General features: G+C 41.8%; 1 protein-coding gene across 1 annotated transcript in view; it reads left to right on the top strand.

Moving 5' to 3' along the window:
• Positions 1-10,700: 10,700 nt before the first annotated feature.
• kif21b (kinesin family member 21B) overlaps positions 10,701-22,545 on the top strand; it is a 75,681-nt gene continuing 63,836 nt past the window's right edge. The window contains 1 exon segment of the mRNA XM_051948174.1: positions 10,701-11,131. Within this exon segment, the coding sequence (XP_051804134.1) occupies positions 11,091-11,131 (41 nt within the window). The 5' untranslated portion in view covers positions 10,701-11,090.

Below are 22,545 nucleotides of genomic sequence, written 5' to 3'. Positions count from 1 at the left end.
TTGGCAGTGATGGATAATGCTGTAAGAAACTCAATTACGGATCTAAAAAATATCACTGAAAATATGTAAGTATAATCAAGAAAATGCACTAAAAGTATTAAAACATACTCTGTATAGAAAAATGTCCTGGGTGACCTATTATTATTCATGAGTAATTAGCATTCTGATGCTGGCACTGGATTCATGGATCTTATTTTACTAAAAAAAAAAAAAAAAAAAAAAAAAAACTGCAGATAATGATGACATTCTGAACTAATCCACTGATTTCTTGATTTGCAAAAAAACAAACAAAAAACAAAACATAAAACACTGTCACAGTAGTGACATTTTCTCAATGCTTGTTTTTCCCATCCAACAGGCAAAACCTTAAAATGATTTAACATTAAACCTGTTAATACAGTTAAAAGACAAGCAGCAAGTTCTAAACTTTATCAAGCCTCTTAAACAATTATGATAATAATTAAAACAAACAAACAAAAACTTTTTAATGAACTATAATTGGTAAATTAAAACTGAAACAAATGTAATGGAGAAAAGAGTACAATGATGAAGTACCCTAACTATCTACATAAATACAGTATTTGCATAAATGTACTGGGTTGTATTTCACTGCTGCATCTTCTGTTCAAGTAAGACATACAGATGCCCTAAACTTTAACTTTCACATTTTAAATTCAACTTTCTATTCTTAAGAAGTAGCCTTAGCAAACGTAAATGCAGTTATGATATAATATACTTTTACATAATATGATAAAATGTTTAGTTTATATCAAAATCGATATGCAAGTATTTACTTTCTAGAGCCACCTCTCACAACTCTAAAATGTCTCTGCCATGAACAAGCACAACAAACGCTCTGCTGTTGGCTGTAAGAGTGAACACAATAATCCTCATCCACTCCCAGCATCTGAAGAGCTAAAGGTCCAAGTGTTGTTTTTTATTTTCTCATGGCAATGTCTCCACAAAAAAATGGAAAACAATGAAGTATTAGCGTGCTGTGTGGCTAATTTAGCTAATATTAGAACTAGCTTTGATGCCTACAGTTCTGTTTAAACTGTGATGTTGAGCGATTTTCATGTTCCCTGTTGTGCTTCAGCGCAACTGAAACTCAGCCAGTGCTGTTTCTTTAATGCTGTCTATGCTTTCATATACTGCCCTTTTTTACAGCATAATTCCCAATAAAGTTGTTCTCATTTACATGTTTTTCTGTTTCTGTTTTCCGACACTGGAATATGAAATAATGACGGAAATACACCCATCAACACTACATGTTAACCAGCTGTCAAATCAGTGCTGTTGCCAAACTGCAGCTCTGCACCTCTGAACTACTAATTTGACAGCTCTACTGTGTATTTGGCAATATTTTCATGACAAATAATCGCTCAGAAGACAAAGTTAAGTGATAGAAAGTCTCCGTTTCACCTCCTTTACAGTTAACTGCTTTTCCCTGCTCTGTCAATCACAGGCCTCCTCTGGCAGCTTCCCAGAGGAGGCCTGAACGGCAGCAGCTCATCAGTTTTCAGAGCAAAACAGCCTTTATAAAACAGGGGTAAAGCCAAAGGTTTCTACAGTCATGCAAAAATGACACTGTGAGGGCATGTGAGACTTCAATCAGTTTGATGAAAAGGTGCACAATATGGGATCTTTAAGGTGAGCTACTGATAAAGGGATGTGAAAAAATACTCACCGATAAACATGTTTGTATGCATTCCAATCAAACACTAGATGGAGCCATAGAGCTGCATTCTAACTACACCACCAGGTCTCCGGTGCACAAATCAGTCTGATTTTGCCCTGAAACCCCTTGAGGGTTTTTTGGCAACCCTCCTTCACACTTTTAATGTAAGAAATGCAAATTGTTTAACTTTTGTGTGTGAAAATAAAAATCAAATCAAATCAAAATCAGATAAAGTCCCAGGTTGTCTGATGTTTTTCTCACAAGATGAAGTTAAAAGAGAGTGTGTGGGAATTTGCTTGTGGGTGTCAAGAAATGAAGAAGAGGAAGTTTTATTGACAACATACACTTGAGTATGAAAAATGAAGCTGCTCTTCATACAGAATGACTTATATCTTTTTATGTGTTATGCTATTATATTTTTATTACTGATGCAATAATGCACCAGCAGCCGCAATGCTGTCGAGGTGGAGCTGAATATTACAGCTTTGAATACTGTCGGGGAGTTTAATATATTACAACAAATCTGATTTGACAAAACAATGATATATTTTGAGTTCTGAATCTTAATCTGCTGTGTGACTCTTTACCACAACTGTGAAATGAAACTGAAGTACACAACGTTTCTCTCTAAAAGTTAATGATCTATAAAACCTGCTGGCTCTTGTATGAAAACGTCAGATCTTCTTTTGGTGCTTTGAAATCGCAATGCAAATATGTCTTAAACCACAATCCTCATCGTCAATCATAAAAACAAACAAAAACCTCACATCTGCTCCATTTGTTTCATGAAAATGCATGTTGTTGGTGCTTTGCTGCATGCATTTGTAAGTTGTACAGTAAATGTAGCCTTTTCTGCAATGTATTTCTAAAAAAAAAAATAGAGTGAAAAGAAATGTGCAAGTCAAGTTGCTCACATCATCACATGGTGTTTTTCCATAAGTGTTCCATGACTTTGTTTTAAGTTTTGGCCCACACACTGCTGTGCTGTGACAATGCATGAATATACTGACTTAAACCAGCCTTTTCACACGCCTAATGCCAACATATTCAATCTGTTGTTCGTCTCCGAGTCCCAATCAGTCAGTATTTAAGTACCAAGGCCCCTTGCTGGTTGAAAAATGGCCTCTTTGTGCTTGACCCCAAATCCTTGATTTTCTCAGAGTATTGTCTGCAATGTTTGTCCAGTTTATTTTTTACATAACATTTGACACTGTTGATGTGATACATGTAACGTGCGCGTACACGTGTCTTTGTGTGTGTTGGAGTGTGGGCACCAGTGTGTCATTGCACTTAAGCTTTATTAAGTGATACAGCCCTGGTGTGAGAGGGAGGCTGTTTATAATCAAGTTATTCAGCGCAGCAATCCAATTTTCCGATACAGGATGGAGTGAGATTTTGTGTGTGTGTGTCTTAGTGGGATGTGTGTAGACGATATGGTGCTTAGGATTTCACACTTTCTTTCTGTGTGTGTTGTTTTCATATCGTGTTTGCATGGATATTTTCATGTGTGTGCATGCATACACGCATATAGTGATCTAACATGCCAATCACAGCTCTCTAATTGAACACACCGACTGCACTGATCAGAGGAAAGACAGCCAATCGGGAATAAGATCCCACTGACACTGCTCTGATGCTGATAACATAAAGTCCATTTAACTGCAGAAACACTCTCACAGAAGCTGCAACTGTTTGTTTCTGTCTGTTATCAAAGTTATCTATAGAGTTCTGCTTGCTTATCTCATCTCTTTGCCTAAAGTGGAAGTTGTGTGTGTGCGATTAACCCTTTCTGCTATCTATAGGCCTACAGGCTCTAAGGGGCCTCTGCGAGCACAAAGAGGCTTTTCTGCCATTTCAGCATCTCTTCCTGTCCCTTTCTGAGCGCCTGCTTTAGAGGCTGTTTCCATAGAAACGAGGTGCAGGATGCCCTTAGAGAGACAAGATGGAAGGTGATGGGGTAGTAGAAGTTGAATGCATGAAATATTTAGGCAATTAAGCTAATTTAACGATGACCTTTTTCATTTCTGAACTACTAATGTGCTCCAAACATTCATACAGACATTAGAGATATATTATTCCACCAGAATATACTACGAGAATATACCACTACATATACTATGTTTACAGAGCAAATGCCAGAATTAATTATTCCCATTTATGTTTAAAGAAGTTCAGACAGTTCCCTCCTTAAGCTACAGTTGTTGTCTCCTGTCAGCTGACACAGATGGACTCTATTGGTCTTTTGTGAATTTATGAGTAAAGCAAAAAGCATGCAATGAGCTTGAGGCAGAGCACCAAGGAACAACCACCCCTTGTTGACCTCCTCTCCTCACACACACACCCACACACACGCTCTGTGATGCAGCAGTAAATCGGTCAGTCAGTGTCACCACCTCTCTGTAACTCCCCCCGGGCTACAATAGCCACTATGAGTAGCCACCTTCCAGCATCTACCCCAGCCGCCGCCCGCTCGCAGCCCAGCAGGAAGCATCGGAGCTGGGATAGGAGCACAGCAAAGTGTGGGTCAGTAAGTGCCCCTGGGGATGAAAGCTGAAAAGTAGGTCTACTATAGTGGATCATGTCTATGACTCATCACTGATCACTCATCACCGTTATATCCCCCTTTGACTGACGATCTGTGCCTCGACACATGCATGATCTGCACTCCGGCTCTTCTGGCCTCAAGCACGTGCATCCTTGAAGTAAACTCCATCACTTCTTTGAAACACGTTAGAGTTACAATTTTACAAAATTACACAATTATAACAGGAAATATGTCATCATATTAGCGATGCCATCGTGGCATTTTGTGTTTCCTATTGTGATGCAATTTTCCAAAAAGGGCAGTATGCTAATTTTCCCTTTAATGATCTGCTTGTGAGTCTTAGGAAGAGCTACTGTATATGTGTATGGTGAAGTGTTGTCTGCTCTATCCTGCCTTATTTCTCTTCCTGTCCTTGGGCAAGACGCTGAAACCCAAGTTGCTCATTATGGCGGACAAGCAGCTTGCATGGATAGCAACTCTGACACTGGTGTGGGTAGATAAAAGGCAAGAAAGATTATATATATGGGGAATCTATTTTACCATTTTACCATATGCGAAGAAATGTGCATATTATAGACGCAACATCCACCATGCAACTCCTGCCTGGGGGGACTTTGATGGATGTTATACCACTAGAGCGGAATAATATGCTAAACAAATCACAGTGCAATTATTGTGACAGATATTGCAATAATGATGGAAATGGTCTTTTTTTTTAAATTTCTTTTTCAAAATATAGAGTGATTTTAGCTGCAAGCTCTACCAAACAAGCATGGTTCCTTGCATCTAGAGGATATAATTTGTAGGCTGGGGGCATCTTTGTAGCACCTCAAGACTTCATTTGCATAATATATCCTGCATATGGACATTTTGTGAGACATTTTACCTGGTCATACTGTGATTTCAGTAATATTTTGATTAAAAGTTCATCCCTACATATCGCTCTCTCTCCCTATGCTTCCAGTCTCTCTACCTAGTCTGCCTAATAATACACAAAGGGGTAGTACAGGGAGGGCCATAAGTTTCCATACATTCCTGTATAAACAGTGATTTGACCAAAAGTGGTACCCTCTCATCTGTCAGCAAGAAAACAAATGCTAGTATTTTCCGAACTGTCAAACTCTTCTTTTATGTACTGAATGCACAAAAGCATCACTGCGCATGAGCTACCATCACATTGTCAACCTTTAAAATAAAACTGTGTATTTTGAATATCCCTCAGCTCGCAGTATTCTTTCATTACTTCCACTGTCAGAAGTGAACGTTGAGCTGTGGAGAATGATGGGACAAAACGCTACAGGGGGTCCAAGCACTGCCAAGAACTGGCAAAGGCCTGCTCTGCTGTTTTCCGCTGCACCTGACGCACATAAATCTGTAACAAGTAAGCAGCTCCTCCGTCACACACATGCAAAACGCACTGACAACATCAAACATCCAAGAAAATGTACAAAACTCAGCTTTGAATGGTGAAGGACGAGGAGGGGGGCAAAAAACCAAACATATTTGACTGACTTTCCATTTTGGCTGCGCACCTCTTTCTCTGCCAGCCAGTGAGTCGTCAAATGTGTGTTTGCGTAATCGCGGCCAATTCAAGCAGTTTTGTTACGGTAAAGAATGGAGGATTAGCTATGGAGCTTCAAAGCCAAATACAGAAAACACATGTGAGGGATTATAGACACATCAAAGTATAAGAATAAGGATGGAGAATACATTTGGGTACAGCTTCATCTTCCATCTCTCCCTCTGTCTCTCTTGCTTTTAGTCTTTTTTTTCACTGAAGCAAACAACGTGATGCTCAAGCTGGAGTTAAATTTGACGTTGGTCTTCATTGGCACTTCATACATTGTAGTTTTGGCTTCATCCATTACACAAGGGCGATTAATCACATTCCAAAAACACACTGTACATATGGCATGATTGGAGATGGCATTTTTGTGCCTTGTCAGTGCCTTTTCCACTTTTTTCCACTAATGTGTCGACAAATTAAGTCGAAATTGTAGATAAATCACTTGAAAATAGCTACAAAAACATTGCGGCACATTAAACTCGTGACTCATCTTCATCTTCTTTACAGGGGAGGATATTATCATGAGCTCCAGAAATGGGAATAATGTGTGTGTGTGTGTGTGTGTGTGAGGAAGTATGTGTGTGAAATACGCAAAGTGTCAGTTCCAAGCTAGAGAACAAATCGCTGACTTCACCGTGACTGACAGAACCTGAGGGCGGATGGCAATGATTGTATTTTAATGCCTGTTACGCAATTAGAGTGCTGTTATTTTGACTGTATGTATCCCTAAATATAGGGATTATGTTGCAGTTTGGCAATTGCAATATTAAAATATCTTCAGGGCTCTAAAAACCCACACAGTTATGAAACGGGCTTTTTTACACCATAAAGTGCCAAAGAGGTGGCATGCTGGGAGAAAATCATCCAGAGTGGGTCTGAAAACTGTAAACATGCCCCAAGAGGCATGAAAGGGCTTTAACATACGCTTAGGAAAAGAGTGCAGCCTAATTATGTAACAGTTCCTATGAGTTGGTCTTAAAAGTTCACCAGACAAAACTAAGCGAGTGCGTGTTTCCGTGTGCCGTCCTTGTTTGTGTGTCCTGTTGTCCCAGTTGCGGTGGCCGGTGGCTGGTAAACGCTTCCCAGCAGATCTAGGAGGATTGTAGCTTTATCCTCATAACTGGATGTTAATCTTGTGTGGAATCCAGCACTGCTCACTGGGAACGAAGCCTGCGCAGCACTAACATCGCCACCTGGCCCTCGGCAAACCAACACACACACGGTTGGAGTCATAAGCTCCCTTTTGCGTCCGCAGAATGGGTTCATGCAACTATTTGTGGAGTGTTTCGTAACATTACATTGATTGTCATCTGTGACCCTGCAGCGACTTTTGTTCTGCATTTATTATGATCAGCAAACAGATAATAGTGCCGGCATGATTCTAATAATAAAATATGAAGCCATCCAGATAGAGCTGTATGCGTCTGCTGTAAAGTGAAGTGTGTGTTTATCTTGTGTTGGGGAATAACTTGCTGCAGTGCAGACATGAATGTTAATGGAAAATTTTGATCCAGTCACTTGGAAACAGGAGGAGGATGAGGATTTGGAAAGGAGCTTTCCCCACCAGTGTAGGAGCCAAAGAGAGTCAACAAAGCAGTCAACAAGAAACGCGGCAGCATCAGAGTAACAGAGATAAATATGAACTAAGGGTGGAAACAGACAACATGTGACTCAAAGAAAAAGCTACAAATCTCATTTCTATTGTTTTGGATGGAAAAGGGTTAAATTGAGTACATTTGGTAAAGTTTTTGAGCTGTTTAGCTTGTGACAAATTCTTGATCATTGAGTTAATATGGATTCAATGTGTTTCATTGCAAACAGCTAACTGACTTTTCACTTCTTGAGTTAATGCTCAATAATATGTAATACCACAAACAGAGCTCCATTCGCATTTATTACACTATATACTTGCATTTTTATTTTCTTGGAACAATGCACATTTTACACTTCATGCATATACTTTTCCTCCTTATGTCTCTATTTTTATGACTTATTTTTCTACATATGTTTTGTACTGTCTATTTCTAGGACTTGGAATGGGTACAAGTGGAACATAAGCAATTTCCCCTCAGGGATCAATAAAGTATTTTTGGTTCTGATAATCCACAGCCAATGATCAGATAGTAGTGTGACTAGTAGCTGCACAGGCATTCCTTTGATTAGTGCCTATAACAGGGTGGCTTGAAATGCAACTTTATTCAAATGACACAATGCCACAGAGATCATACAAGAACAGACTGTTGGTCTGTTAGATGCTTATATCTTAGTTAGGGCCGTAGCCAGACACTTAAATGGGCACAACTCCACCATTTGCCATCTGTAACATAATTTCAGACAGCCACACGATGCTCTGAAAGTTCTGATCTGGGCTACAAAAATGTTCATCAACTTCGCCAAGCCGTTCCTTAAGTTTGGGACAACATTCATGAAGTCAGCGTTGACAGAATCATTCACTTTATGCATCACAGACGAAAATGAAGTACAGTGTTGTTCTTTCTGGCCTATGACCCCACCCCATTATCATTTCCAATATAGAGCAAACTTAGCTGTTTTCCATTCTGTTGCAGACATGTTGTTATAACATTGTGTTGTGACAAAAAAAACTAATTCCCCTACGATTAAAAGAATGGTGGTTAATGGTGGTTAGTACTGTCCCCTTTCAGCTAGAAGATCCCCGGTTCGCGTCCAGGCTTGGGCCTGGAATCTCTAAGCATAGAGTTTGCATGTTCTCCCTGTGCATGTGTAGGTTCCCTCGAGGCACTCTGGTTTACTCGCACAGTCCAAAAACATGCAGACATTAATTGATAATTCTAAATTTTTTGGAGATGTGAATGTGAGTGTGCTTGTGTGTCTCTCTGTGTAGTCCTGTGACAGACTGGCGACCTGTCCAGGGTGTCCCCTGCCTTCACCCTAAGTCAGCTGAGATAGACTCCAGCCCCCCCGCGACCCTAGTGAGGATAAAGCGGTGTATAGAGAATGGATGTTCTAATGCTACATTGTGTTAGCTAATGGTGTTGGAAAACATGAAATTACCTGGGTGACCCCAAACTTTTGAACGGTAGTGCGATCTGAAATATATATATATATATATATATATATATATATATATATATATATATATATAGTAGAGAGATAGCGTTAGAGAGAAGCATGTCTGTCTGACTCAACTAAGAGAAAGGATTTCAGTTTCCTCTTTTGCAGAAATGTGATTCAGCACAGCAGAGTGTAACTTCCCATCCAGCTCACTGCAAACCACAGCATCTCTTCCAGTTAATGTGCATCAAAAAACTTTCAACAACATTTACAATAACCACAGTAATGACAACATTAAAAACTGTACATAATAAATACTACACACAATTCATTTTTTCATTCACTGCAAACTGACTCCACTGTTTATACAGAACTTAATGACCTCTGAATGAGTTCTGACCTTTGACCTCTAGGTGTTCACACCGCCAGCTCCTCCTCTCCGTCATGGGAACAGACTACCTCTGTTTATGACACTTTAACGGACTTCAGACGTCGCCTGCAGCACTAGCGTGTGCGGCGGACATGGACGTTTGAAGGTTTGTAATCTTTACAGCCTGCTGTGGGTGTGTCACTGGGCGGGGCTACAGAGACTGTTCAGATCTTTGATTGGTCGATAGTTTTCAGGAAAGACGGGGATGACTTAGCAGTTGGTCCAGTTGAATGTCAGTCAAATGTGATTATGCTGCGTTCAAGCACTTGTCGGATTATTTTGCTATCCTACAAAGTACAATTACTCCCTCACCTGTATGCAGTGTCACAATGTGAAGCGTACATTTACTGAAGTGCTATAATTAGATACAGTTTAAAAGTGATTGCAATTTACTTGTTTATTTCCTTTTCATTTTACTCTGCTTTTAATAAAGTGAAACAAAATGCAGAAATATTAGCATCAAAACATGCTCCAAGTAACAAAAGTAAGCATGGTCATTATGCAGAATGCCCTAATTTTGAAGAAAATCTTATGCTGGATAAAGGGCAATCTGGATATATAATATTAGACTGTAGTTTGTTATAATTTATGCTATTTAAACTGATTCTTTGCAAATATGCAGTGGAGTAAAAGGTATCTGAGTGCCAGTACAAGTATTAAGACAATGAAATGCAGTTTAGCATCTAAGCTAAGCACAAAAAGAAGCAGTAAAAGTGCACTGCAGTGTAAATGAAAAGTAGCTTTAAGGGCATTGTGACTGTGTTAAGATAAAGGAGCAATACTGACAGTTAAATGAGTACATCTAAGTATCAAATCAAGGTACAACTCGAACCTGTGCTTTGTGAACTGTTATGTGTTGAAAATGTTTTGTTCAGAATCAGAATCAGTTCATCAGGTAGGTTTTCACATGTGAGCAATTTGATTTGATGTTTTGATTTGAAAAGTCTGAATAAGAAAGCAAATGTTAAAAACCAACAGACGTTAAGAGTTACAAGTACAAGAGTTAGTTCACACTGTGAGTTTTTACAGTGGCCTGCTGTTAATGGTCTTGTTTTTTGGCTACAAAAATACATCACATTTTACGATATTCAGCCATATCTTAGGGAGAAAAGTACACGACTTGTAGATTTTTATATAACAACATTACAGTGTACAGAATAGATAAATACTAATATAAAGATAGATAAACATACAGAGAAGGACAGGGATAATGGGCAGTATGAACGGTTGATACGAGATGCAAGACCTACACACAACATGAGGTCAACATATATGTTGTTAATGTGTATGATAAGTGGAGGAAAATGTCTTGGTGGTGTTTCATTTATTCACTTTCAAATATTATTTCTGAGGAAAGTGATAATGCATGGCCCTAATTTGGTGCAAGAGGGAGTTTCTCTGACGAACCCAACTTTTCCCACAGCCCCTGAAGGCAGCATCGCCCCCTCCGGTTTACGGTCTCATTCAGCGTGATCGCTCACAGAGGCGGTGTGGCTGCGGAGACGCGCTCATACGCTTCGCTCATACGCACTTTAAACAGGATGTAGCGACTGACACAGACCACAGAGAGAAGAAAGAGAAAAGGGGAAAAAAAGCGGGTTCAAATCTGCGATGTGACAAAACGCTCCTGAGCCAGAAATGAGCGCCACAGCGGAGCAGCAGAAGCAGACAGGAGGAGTCCCGAGGAGGCACCTCACCGCCGGCAGGTCTTGACGGCTGCTCCCGCTGACCTGAGACGCTGAGCTCCGCCGCGGCAGAGCACCGATCACCCACACGGTCCAAGCCCCAACAGAGCCTAAATACTCCACATCCCATCGGGGGAACCTTGAAAGCGACCATGGCGAGCCAGGGCGACTGCTGTGTGAAGGTTGCTTTGAGGTAAGCCTCCCGACGTCTGTCTGCTGGAAATCTGCCGACCTTAGCAGAGCACATTGTGTCTGTGCCTCCTGGCGATCAATTAAACGCATCCCACACACCTACAGCCTCATTTCGGCATTAACACTCCCTAATGTGTCTGCTCGTTGTAGGATGCAGTGGGCTGCAGAGCTGCACGAGTCCACCTTGTTTTGTAATACATGGGTGGTGCTCTTCTCAGTATTGATAAGGCAAAGCATGTGTCTGTGCCACGCTATCTCCGTATGACTGTTTGCATGTTGGGGGGCATGAGTTTTCCACAGCATTGGAGTTTTTTTGTGTGAATCTTGCATGCAGGGTTTCACATTGGGCGAAGGACAGCTGCAGCCAGGTGCAGGGAGGAGAATGGGCGTTTCTCTCCAAACCCAATTATTGTGTAATTATTCTTACAGGCAACTACCTGCATCTTCACCTCATCCATACAGTGAACGCCTCACATGTGCATGGCTGAGTTTGCTCCATAAGCAGGTTTCAAATGCAGAAAGGTTGTGGTCTTTTTCTTTATTAAGAAGAATCCTCCCCGTGCAAATGGATCGAGCACAAAGAGATGCTCTCCTTCAGAGCTGTGTCATTCACTGCCTTTGTTGGAAATACACCCAATGGCTTGGGCAGCTCAGACGCTTTTTAAAAAATGCTGTGAGGAGACACTGGTGGATCCTCAGCTGTGTGTGCAAGATCAGAGGTCGCAAAAGCAGAAATAGATCACAAAGGTGTGCATGTGCCGCTGCTTGCTGGGTGGGAGCCTTTTAAATCGAAAGAGTGGAGTGTGATTGTGGCGGCGTCTGTAGTCATGCTCATTTTACAGAGTGAGGAGGAGAGGCGGTGGTCAGTCCGTTTAACTCAGACCCTCACACACTCCAGCCAGGGAGTTAGATAGCAGAGTGGTTTGTAGTGTGTCAAGATGAGGATCCTTGCTGTTTGAGCATTAATACAGATATGAAAACCTTAGATTTGGATTAAAATTATCATCATTGCACCTTCCTTTCTCAATGTGCAAATGTAAACCAGCTACAATGTGATGTATTTCAATTCTGTTCTCCATAAAGGACCCATCTGAGGTCCTCGCATCCCAGTTTGGGCTCTGCTCAGTGGGGGTTGAGAATGGGGGTTTGGCTAGAAGAGAAGCCTTTTAAGATGAGCCTTACAACCAATGGCCCCATTTCCCCAGGGGAGGTTTCAGTCAGCCGCTGAGTGAATCGCCTTTGTGCTTGTTCACAGCGACAACTGTAACAGGAAGTGGAGTAGGTGGTGCTGACTAAAAAAAAAAAGGTGAAAAGAGAAGCTATACAGACAGCTGGTGGCTGCTGCTCAACTGAAGTTATTGACTCAAGCCTGGAGACCCACTGAGAGGCTCGTTGATGGGGTGAATGAGTGAAGGCGACACACTGCAGCTTTCTCATTATTCTTTCCATCTTTCCGTTGCTGTCACCCCCCAAACTCACAAAGGAAGGTCAAATGAACACATGGAGCTTCACAACAGCAGCGGTATTTAATTTAGGTTTTATTAGAGTGAACTTGCAGTCAGTGTTTGTGTAACTGCATGACCACTCTGGTGGGCCCGCTAGCACGACTCCTCTCCGTCATGTGTGATCTGTGTATGTAGTTACACACGGGAAGCACACAAATAAACACACAGAGAAGGATAACTTCCTGCCGTATAAGCAGCGTTTGTCCTAACGACCCCCAAGCTTCTTTTTTTCCCAGAGAAAGTCGTCCTCTGATAAGAGAGGATGGCGTTTAATTGCTCCCATGTTGAGCCGCCCTCAGGCTTAGGACTGTTGATTTTGTGTGTGTGAATATGCATTTGGAGGGCAGTAAGGTTGTCATGAGGGCTGACAACACGCTGCCTCGAGTCGCCAGCTTCCATTTCCTGAATGTCTGCGCTGGCTTCCCTAAACAATGCCCATATAAGCGGTGACATGACCTACAATCCCTCATTCAGACTAGACTGCCTGAGGAATGGGTTGGATATGCACGCACACATGCACGCACACACACACGCACACGCTTAAGTCAAATGGATCTGCATTGCAGTCAAGCCAGACATGACCACATACATGTAATGTAACTCCCTACTAAGTGGCTGCCGTTAAATCGCTCCCGGCCTGGCTTTTGAATCTTAATACAGCTGCATTCATTTACAAAATAGGCTTAGTCTGATGCAAACAGGCTATAAGGGTAAACAGACTTCTACATTTCTCTCATTTGAATCCCCACACTCACTCAAAGTTCCACTCACACGCAGACATACGTGCAGTTTCCCTTCACCTGAATGGTGCTTTCCCTTCTTGCTGATTTCATACAAAGTGCTTCCTCCAGATCGAGGGTTTTGAGTTGGGACCGGCTCCCAGTATTTCTCTGTGCTACTTTAAATGTCAATAATTCAGCTTTTGTGTCTGTGCATGTAAGCTGGGTGAAAGCTGTCATGACAGTTATGAGCAGCGTGTAAATTTCCATTTGCATATCGATCTCGCTGTTTCCCCTTGTGCAGCTCTGCCACTTAGTCATTTCAGAGCGACTTGTCTACCGCTGAAGTGCTAAGTCAGCCTCCATAGCTGTGTATAAATAGACACAAAGACAAATCTGTTTAATGCTGTTGTGGTCTCTGACCTTGTGACTGCTGCTGTATGTTCTCACCTTTACAGACGCTCTTCTCCAGGCGATCCTTTTTGTCTAATCTGAGGAATCAACATGGAGGCGAGAACAGCGCGTTTCATGCTTTTGTGGTTCAGAATGATGACAGCGACGTGGCTGAATGAGGGGGGAAAAAAATAAAATCAGCAAACAGAGCATAAAATATTCAGTGTTCTTTCCAACCCTACAGGTGGATGACTGGGGTATTGTGGACGGTTCTGACGCAGAGTAGTTTAGCTAAAAGGCATGAGGAGCTCAGCTGAAGCAACTTTTATCTGTGATTATGTAGCGATAAACCAAAACGGGAGCAGCAGAAGTTTTTCATAAGTCCATTAATGCGCTCCACTGGCCTCAAAACAAAACAGGAGTAGCAGAATACAACTGCGGAAGAGGCCCCTCACAGCTGATACACAAAGGCTTTAAATGGGAGTTATAAAAAAAAAAGAAAAACGGTGGTGTTTTGTTATTGGACGTATGTCCTGTGCAGGCTACCAGTCTCGCCTGTTTCCTGTGTGTGTTAATAGTTTGCCACACAGGCTCTGTCTGGGTTACGCACCTCCCAAGGGGGGTTTGCTGTTAAACTGGCTGGATTTGGTGGGAAAATTTGCACGTGGGACAAGGTTATCAGCCTACAGTTCTTGTATTTACTGATCGCAGGGTAGTGCTGCAATGTAATCTCCTCATGAGAGCATTCTTACACTCGGTCTCCACATTCAGCCCCCCGTCTGCCAGCCCGCTGCAGACGTACAGTCACTGTTAAAGTGAAAGCAGTTTGTTGATGGGAGTCACGGCCAAAGTTGTTTCTAATCAGTGAGTTTGATTCAGCCGAGGGATGAGGAGCAGGAAACATGACGGGGCACACACCCAAGTTAGCCGTCCACAGCTGTGATCACTTCCTCCTCATGCTTGGCTGGTGGCGGTCACGTGTTTTTATGCTTTTTTTTTGTTGTTGTTGTTGGTACCATTCAGACCTCCTGAACCTAACAGTTGTGTGTGAATGTTTTTTGTGGCAGCAGTGCTAAAGCAGTCGTCTCTGTATGAGCATGTGTCACTGCAGTGGAGATGAACAAAGCTTCTGACATGACACGTGGAAGTTAATAACATGGCACTGAGATGATGTATAGTGTTTTTATGTAAATTTTGGAATACTGTGTGAGAAAAGTAAAAGTGGAAGTGGCAACGTTAAAAAAAAATCTTAAATTTAGCAAAAAACTTTATACACTCACTTAAGGTGGTTTTTGAGGGTTTTTTCTTTGGAAAAAGAGTTAATGTAAGTAGTTGATGATGGAAACACATTTTGGGAACAGGTTCTGGCATGGCCAAGACCAGCAAACATGATAGAATAATTACAAATCACAATCTAAAAAAAATATCTGAAGACCTCGGTTTTTCTCATAGATAGTCAAGGCGACTGGTAGAGATGGGATTCTGTCTCATCACCATAAGATATTCTGTTGGTCGGCGTCTGCAGCCCTGAGCAACAGTGTTCATGAATTCAGTCTGAAAGTCAGATCATCATCTGAACTTTTCTGTATATAGAATAGAAAAGAACATTTGGGGCTAGGGCTGGGCGATGTGACAAAAAAATAAAATCTTGATTTTTTTTTTAGTCTTCTTAGACGATTACGATATTAATCGATTTTTGTTGTTTCTTTGTGGTCTGTTTGCTATGGCTAATGCTAGCCATGCCGCACTCCTGTAGCTGCGGGCACTTTTCCCATTCTTTAGGATACCTCTGCCAGAGGTGCTGAAAGAGGTTAGTTGTGCTGCTACTCTTCGTTTTCACAGTACTTTTGCAAACCTTGCACATGACTGTAGTTTGCTCTGTGTCAGTCTTGTCAAAGCCGAACCACTTCCATATAATTGATGTACCATGAGGCCCTTTTCTCACGACCAACTCTTCGTCTGCTGTTGTGTCCGCCATGACGGCGGTGTGAGTGTTTTTCGGCAGAAGCAAACGCCAGTGCACAAGTCGTAAAAGGCAGAAGAAGAATCTGTATTGTTATATCTTTAAGCTCATCTCGATTTTACGATTTGGTAAATTTTCAAATCGTCAGGTTTTAAAAAGGCGAATTAATCGAATTAATTCGATTTATCGCCCAGCCCGGCATCCAGATTCGCTTGACAGTTATTTGAACTCGCATCTATAAATGAACATCTAAACCAAATGACATAATGTTGTGCAGAAAGCAGAAATTCCAACATTTCATGAAAGCTTTGGCCTTTATAAAAGTAATACTAGGTGCTCTGTTCATCACCTGGTATCTAACAGTAAACCTGTTGCATAATGCGGCTGTACAGGCTCAGAGGCTTTACATGCTGGTTGACCGAGGAGGTGTAAAAGGTCCACAGAACAAAGGAGTCAGTGAGGCTGCCAAGGGGCACCTCTTAATCCTGGTTTCCAAACAAATCACATAACTCCCCTTAATGGACACGTCTCATGTCAGGTGGATAATAGTCCTTTGATTTTGTTTGTGAGGTGGCCAAACTACCAGGGAGATGTGTGCAGAGCGTAAAGACAGGATGGAATTCATTACCCTACAGCTTATGTATTTAAGACATCAAACATATTTGGGTCGTGACGGCAGCTTTGGTGTTGAAATGAGTTGTGCAAGTCGCCTGTTGATTAACGTCTCCCAGTAAAGTGCCTCACAGCTCCCAAATGATGTGCTGCTGTTGCAGAATGACTTCCTGTCAAGGCCGCTGCTGGACCATCCGTGTTTCCTGTTCACTTCCTGCTCCGTGAGCTGCTGATGTCGACATGATTCCGTCAGCACTCAAAGAAAGCGTGAAGCTGAAAGAAAATGGACTTGAAGAGAAACCTCGGGCCTTTCCTGACACACCTTCTAGGAATGAGTCCACTGCTCTGCTGACCGTTTCTGACTAAAACATGGAAAGTCCACGTTCTGAGTGTGGTAACCGTGTTCTCTTATCACGACACGTCCTTTTAAACTTCCCCCTAAATATCTGCCTCATCCCTCTATTTTCTCTTCCTCAAGCTTGTCAGTACTGTGAGCAAAATAAAGCGTGAAACTGTGACTGAAATGCTGGCATGTGACCAGATCTCTCCCTTTCTTCCTCTGGCTCCTTCTACCTCCTATTCGCCCACTCTTGCGCACACACACACACACACACACACACACACACACACACACACACACACACACACACACACACACACACACACACACACACAGATCTGTATTTATTTGAATTCATCCATTTGAATTCAGTATGGAATGAAAGGCGCTTCAGTCCAGTTCAGAATTTGCATTTCTTTCCTATCAGGGTGTCATCATATGTCAGCTGGCCTTCTAAACAGTACTGTTGTCATTATTCATGCAGCTCGGACACAAGAAAAGCCTTTTTTTTTGCAGCATGCGAAGTCGTACAGAGAGCAATGAATTTCATCTTTTATTAGAATTTCTGTGGGAATTTAATACGTTTCTTTTCAGATGTCATGTGGTGTGCATATTTTGATAGACCTCATAAGCAGTTTGTGTGTGTTGTCATTGTTGTGGTCACTCAGAGGACTCTGTGTGTGAGTGTGTGTCTGTAGTGTGTGTGGAGGGGGAAGGGGGTTAGCAGAAGCCCTTTAAACAGAGCACCTCTTGGGTGACTGTAGACAGAGGACACAGTGTGAATGAGTCTGATGTCACTGCAGGTCTTTGTGCACTGTGCTGAGCTTGCACACACACACACACACACACACACACACACACAAAAAAGCTGCAGAGAATCGGATGGTACGTGTGGATGAAGTCTGTATTTTTAGACAGTACGAGCGAGAGGAAGAGGAGAGAGCGCTCCACAGAGTCCGTTTCTGATGTTGTCTTTGTTTTATAAACTGTTCTCCCTCCTCTGAAAAGGAGCGATGCTTCCTGCAATTCAACATAATGAATACAAAGAAAAATCAAAGGATGGAGAAAAAAGACAGAGGAGGGTGGTGGGCAGATGGGGGGGTAGTGGAAGAAGGAGCAAGTGTCTCGTCTGTTGTCAAAAGGGCTACTGTAGCGTGCAAATATGAGCTGCTGGCCATACGTGCAATCTGTGTGCGTCTGCATGGGCGCGTCTGTGCGTACGTCTGGACGGCGAGTGTATGAATAATTTGGGCACAGCTGCACGTGTTTGTCATATTCCCGCCGAGAGAGGAAGAGGCAGAGAGATGGAGACGCTCAGGTGTCGTGTCTAGACTGTAAAGAGTTTTATTTACTTCTCTGTTTTTAATGTTACGTGTTCTTTTTGAGCAATAAAATATTAAATTCTCTTCTGCTTTTTTTTAATCTCTGAACTGGAAATGTAACCTGACTTGCCAGAATGTGTCGGTGATAGGAAGTGAAGTTAAAGCGTTTTCCCACTGTATCATATGAATCTTTTTACATTTTACACACACGTCTTTCCTCGAAAATGTCTCCTGAAGCGTTGTACACTGTCAGCAGGTCAGCTTCTCTCCGGAGGAGTCTTACTGTGCTCTCTCTGTGGCTGTGTCTATCTTAAATTGATTTATTCAGGTTCACAGTGCTTTACCTTCTGAATTTATCATGATTTAGCCTTGTGTGCAACTTCTAAACTGCAAAACTGGATCTTGTTTGATGAAGAAGTGTAGATTGTAAAGCTATGTTGATCTGTCAGACTACCTTAAGGCTGAGCGCTTATGCAGTTTCAAATCAAAATCAAAATTTGACCCAATTCATTTAGCAAATCACAAAGACTGCAGTTTAGGGTATAAGTTATGCAATGACCCCCATATGTCAGTGGTTTTGCAAGTTCATGCCGTCTTCCTTGTGTGACAGTTACACTTTTGATGAAGTCATGTGTTAATACTCCATCAAATTTAAATCTTTTGCACAGTGAGTATTGAACTTAAGTTTGACCGAAAATGAAATGTCCTAAATCCAGTCACAATAGATGTCAGAAAAATTCGATTTGCTTGTGTCAGTGGAGCCGCCGTCAGTGTCGGCCGTGCAGATATACAGGAATGGTGTGTGTGTTTGTGTGCAGCCAGCTGGCCGTTAATCACCTTCAACACTAAGTAGCTTAATCACGGCTGGAGTTACTTTGTGTCTCTGAGTTTGTTTTGTTATTGTCTGTGAATAGTGAGATGTATCAGCAGGGGAAGGCTTTACAACACCTGAAATCAGCATAAAATTAGTAACTGATGAAGTGAAACGGCACAGTTTATAGGGTTTGTTTTTGTCTAGTAGCTTTGGTTGTCCAGTACTGAAAAACCAATGACAGTGTCAGCTATCCACCCCACTGCCCGTTAAAATGCTGTTACACTAAACTTCAATGGTGATCACACCTTAAAGACTCCACTTGGTAAAAGTTACTAATACAATAATACAATGTTACATGTAGCAAAGGCAGCACAATGTTAGCATGTGGAGACACAGATCATGACTTAAACCTGGATTGGCTCATTGTTTTAGACCACTTGAGGACATGGAAACTAAGCAGAGGTGCTAAAAAAACTGCAGTTGCTCAAATGGCCACTTCAGGCTGTCTCTAAAGTCGAGTCAGTCACCACAGATCTCTGTGTTAAAATGTCTGATTTTACAACAGAGATATATATGTTTTACAGCCCGTTACAAAAAAAGGTTTAGGTCACTATTGCTAATTTTTCTGTTCATGTCAATTGTACTGAGGGTACATTTTTATTAACCGACATATTTAAAATGTATTAAGGTGTAATGTTGTGCAAGACATATTCATCTTCAGTTTGTTTTGTTCTCTTTTGCCTTCTTAAGCTGCTGTTATGTTTGGCTTGAAGCGTTGGTCAGTCTTCTCCTAAATGATGGGTATTGTTAGCCTAGCCACGCTAGACCCATGTTTCTGAAGGCACAAGGGTCTAGGGCCGCTCGACAGGGAGGGAGGCGGGCTAAAAGGTTGTCTATCAAATCCCTCTGCAGCAATTGGGTAGGTATACAACCAATCAGCGCAACGAATAGGCTGACGTAGTTCCTAGAGCACCGGCGGATTGTGGCTAAGTCCCATTAGCTTCCCAACCAGCAGAGCCGCGGTATATTAAGGATTTGCCATATCCCGCATAAGTCCAAATACGTCTTTCTTCTCAATGAAACACTTCAGTGCCGTCCTTTGTTTATCTTTCAAGTTGAATTTTAGCTTCAAATCTTTAAGGGCTGTGGCCAAAGCCGAGTCGAAAGATAACTGTTTATTGTGCGCCAGTTGTTTCTGTCAGAATCGTCACGCCTCTGTCGTCACTTAGTTACGCCCGCCTTCTGACTCTACACTTCATGGTGATTGGTCCGGCCAGTTTTAGGAGCATCCAGCCTCGAGCCTTATGGAGGGTACCTAGACCCACCCTGGCAGAGAATTAAATTCATTGCCGTGGGTTGTCTAGCGCGGCTAGGCTAGGGTGCTGTTACTTTCCTGGAATAGCAACAGAAAAGGTAATATACAAAAAGTAAATCACTCTTTCCGTATTTTTTTTCCGCCTTTCAATGTTTGACAAACTTGGAAAGCCATTCCTATTCTGTTACCAGCGGCAATTTGTTCCCTCCTGGGGTGTCGCTTCAGGCCTGTTCTCTAGTTGTTGTCACGATCTCCCTCTAAATGTTCTGTGCCATCTGGGAATCCCTGTGCTCCTGCACTGATGGATCATTGAGACGGACCTGCTCACAGACTCATGCCTCCACCTCGTGCCAGCAGCGAAGCTTCAAAAATCAGAAGGTGAAATACCAACAAAGCTAACCTCACATCAACAGTGATGACTTCAGTTTTGGTTTGGGAAGGCAACAACAGCAAGCATAAGCTCTGCTTTAGAGAAATATTTACCTCTTTAGCTGCTAAATTTGATCAGGCACTTTGTCTGGACAAGCAGCAGTGAAGATGTTTTGGCAGAATTTGATTGCTGAAAATAATTGGCCAGCAGCTGAAAATGATGTTGAGATTGTTGAGAGTAAAGTAGAGCAGGAAAGCCTGATGTTAAAAGTATGAAAAGATGTACAAGTAGATAATTCCCAATGGGTTTATCACTACAAGCAACCAATTTGACCTCTTGCTCAAATACAGATAGATAGATCTTTAAAGATATATGTTTTTATGGCTGCCTGTACAGCTTTAAGCCTGTAGAAGAAAGACACTGCTAAAAATTACATGCATGTTCTCTGAAACCTCTGAAACTGCTTCTAAAGGTGCTTGAAATTTGAAATCATGTCTAGTGAAAACACAGCTATATGCTTGTACTTCAAGGCATAATAGTGTGCCTTTATTGCTCCATCATACCACTTCATCACACTTACAGTCACCAAAGCCAAAGCCCCTTTTTTAAAATCTATCACCTAAACTCATACACCTCTGATATCAAGGAGAATGCACATGTTTGTACGTATACCTGACAGAACGGTCTTCAGCCTCTGGGTAGGCTCACATACCTGCAGACAGACAGACAGACATGGTGGCGGGCTGCATTTGCACTCATGCTAAGTGCTGTCTGACGGAGTGGGAGGCTGAGCTGGTGGTAATGCTAACCGGCCCTCCAGGGAGGCAGACAGACAAGCAGAGTCATGGCAGCAGTCTGCAGCTCAGTGGTGTGTGCTGTAGACTGTGAGAGAGGGAGAAAAAGGTGCACAAAGGCATCTATGTATATATGTATGAGTATGTTTGACTTCTGACCTTTAAATTATTGAAAGAACCCCACCTCACCATGTGATTTCTAGTATTTTCTATTGCTGCTCGGTTTCTTTTTTCATTCCTCTTGGCCTGTTTATGAAACATGATTTCACCTTTTGAAAAATTTACAGATTTGTCCGACATATTTTACAACTGAAGTGCAAAATGGCCTCCGTGACAAATCAGTTTCACATGTCACTGCAGGTAAAACCATTTCACATGTGATAAATGCACATAAAGGCATGTAGTATAGCAAAAGCAAATCATGTAGACATCTGTATGGATGGTAAAATACTGCATAAGCGAAAGGATAATGTAAGCAATCACCTATTTTAAAATCTTTGACTCTTTTGTGAACTCCCAGCAGTTTCACTTACGCGACACATTGAATCACTTAGTTGTGTATCTTGTGGTCTGTCGGTGGAATATGTTCCTAACGCTGTCAATTTTATCAAATTTCTTATAATTTTAAGTAATACAAAGTGCTGCAGGGCATCCACCAAAAAAAAACAAACACGTGAACTTATTCTCTCTGTCAGATTGTTGATATTAATTAGAATGAAGCAGAAGTGACACCTCTTTGACCTTGACAAGACCGTCTGTCGTGTGAATGAAGGAAAGGAAGCTAATTTGATTCCACCTCCCCCCATGGAGCAGCAGACAGAGCAGATGAGGGGGGGAGGGCAAAATGAGTAGGGGGATGAGGAAGTGGGGTGAGGATTGACCCAGAATCAGCTCCGATGATGCGGATTGATGTGCCCCTGTAACAGTGATGCTCATCTGATAGTGAATGATGACTACTTGCCTTTGACAGTAGTGAGAAGTTAGTTTTCTACTGAATGGCACCATTTTTGCTGTGAGATCAACACTGAGCTGAAATAAATAACATTTGCTCTGATTTAACAATAATTGGGAATTTCTTCTATTTTTCTATAGTTATTACTGTCATCAACAGAGTTATATATCATATATTTTCAGCTTGAACACCGGACTCAGACTTTCACATCAAAGACCTGTAAGGACGCCGAGTATTTTGTCTGCATGAGAAGCCTGAGGGCAGGTATGCTCTGACAGAAATAAATGCAATCTGTGATGGCTTAGTTTTTAAAGCC

The sequence above is a fragment of the Acanthochromis polyacanthus genome, chromosome 5 (assembly GCF_021347895.1).
Source record: "Acanthochromis polyacanthus isolate Apoly-LR-REF ecotype Palm Island chromosome 5, KAUST_Apoly_ChrSc, whole genome shotgun sequence".
Lineage (NCBI taxonomy): Eukaryota > Metazoa > Chordata > Actinopteri > Pomacentridae > Acanthochromis > Acanthochromis polyacanthus.
The sequence above is the reverse complement of the archived record's forward strand: the minus strand, read 5'-3'. Positions and strand labels throughout refer to the sequence as shown.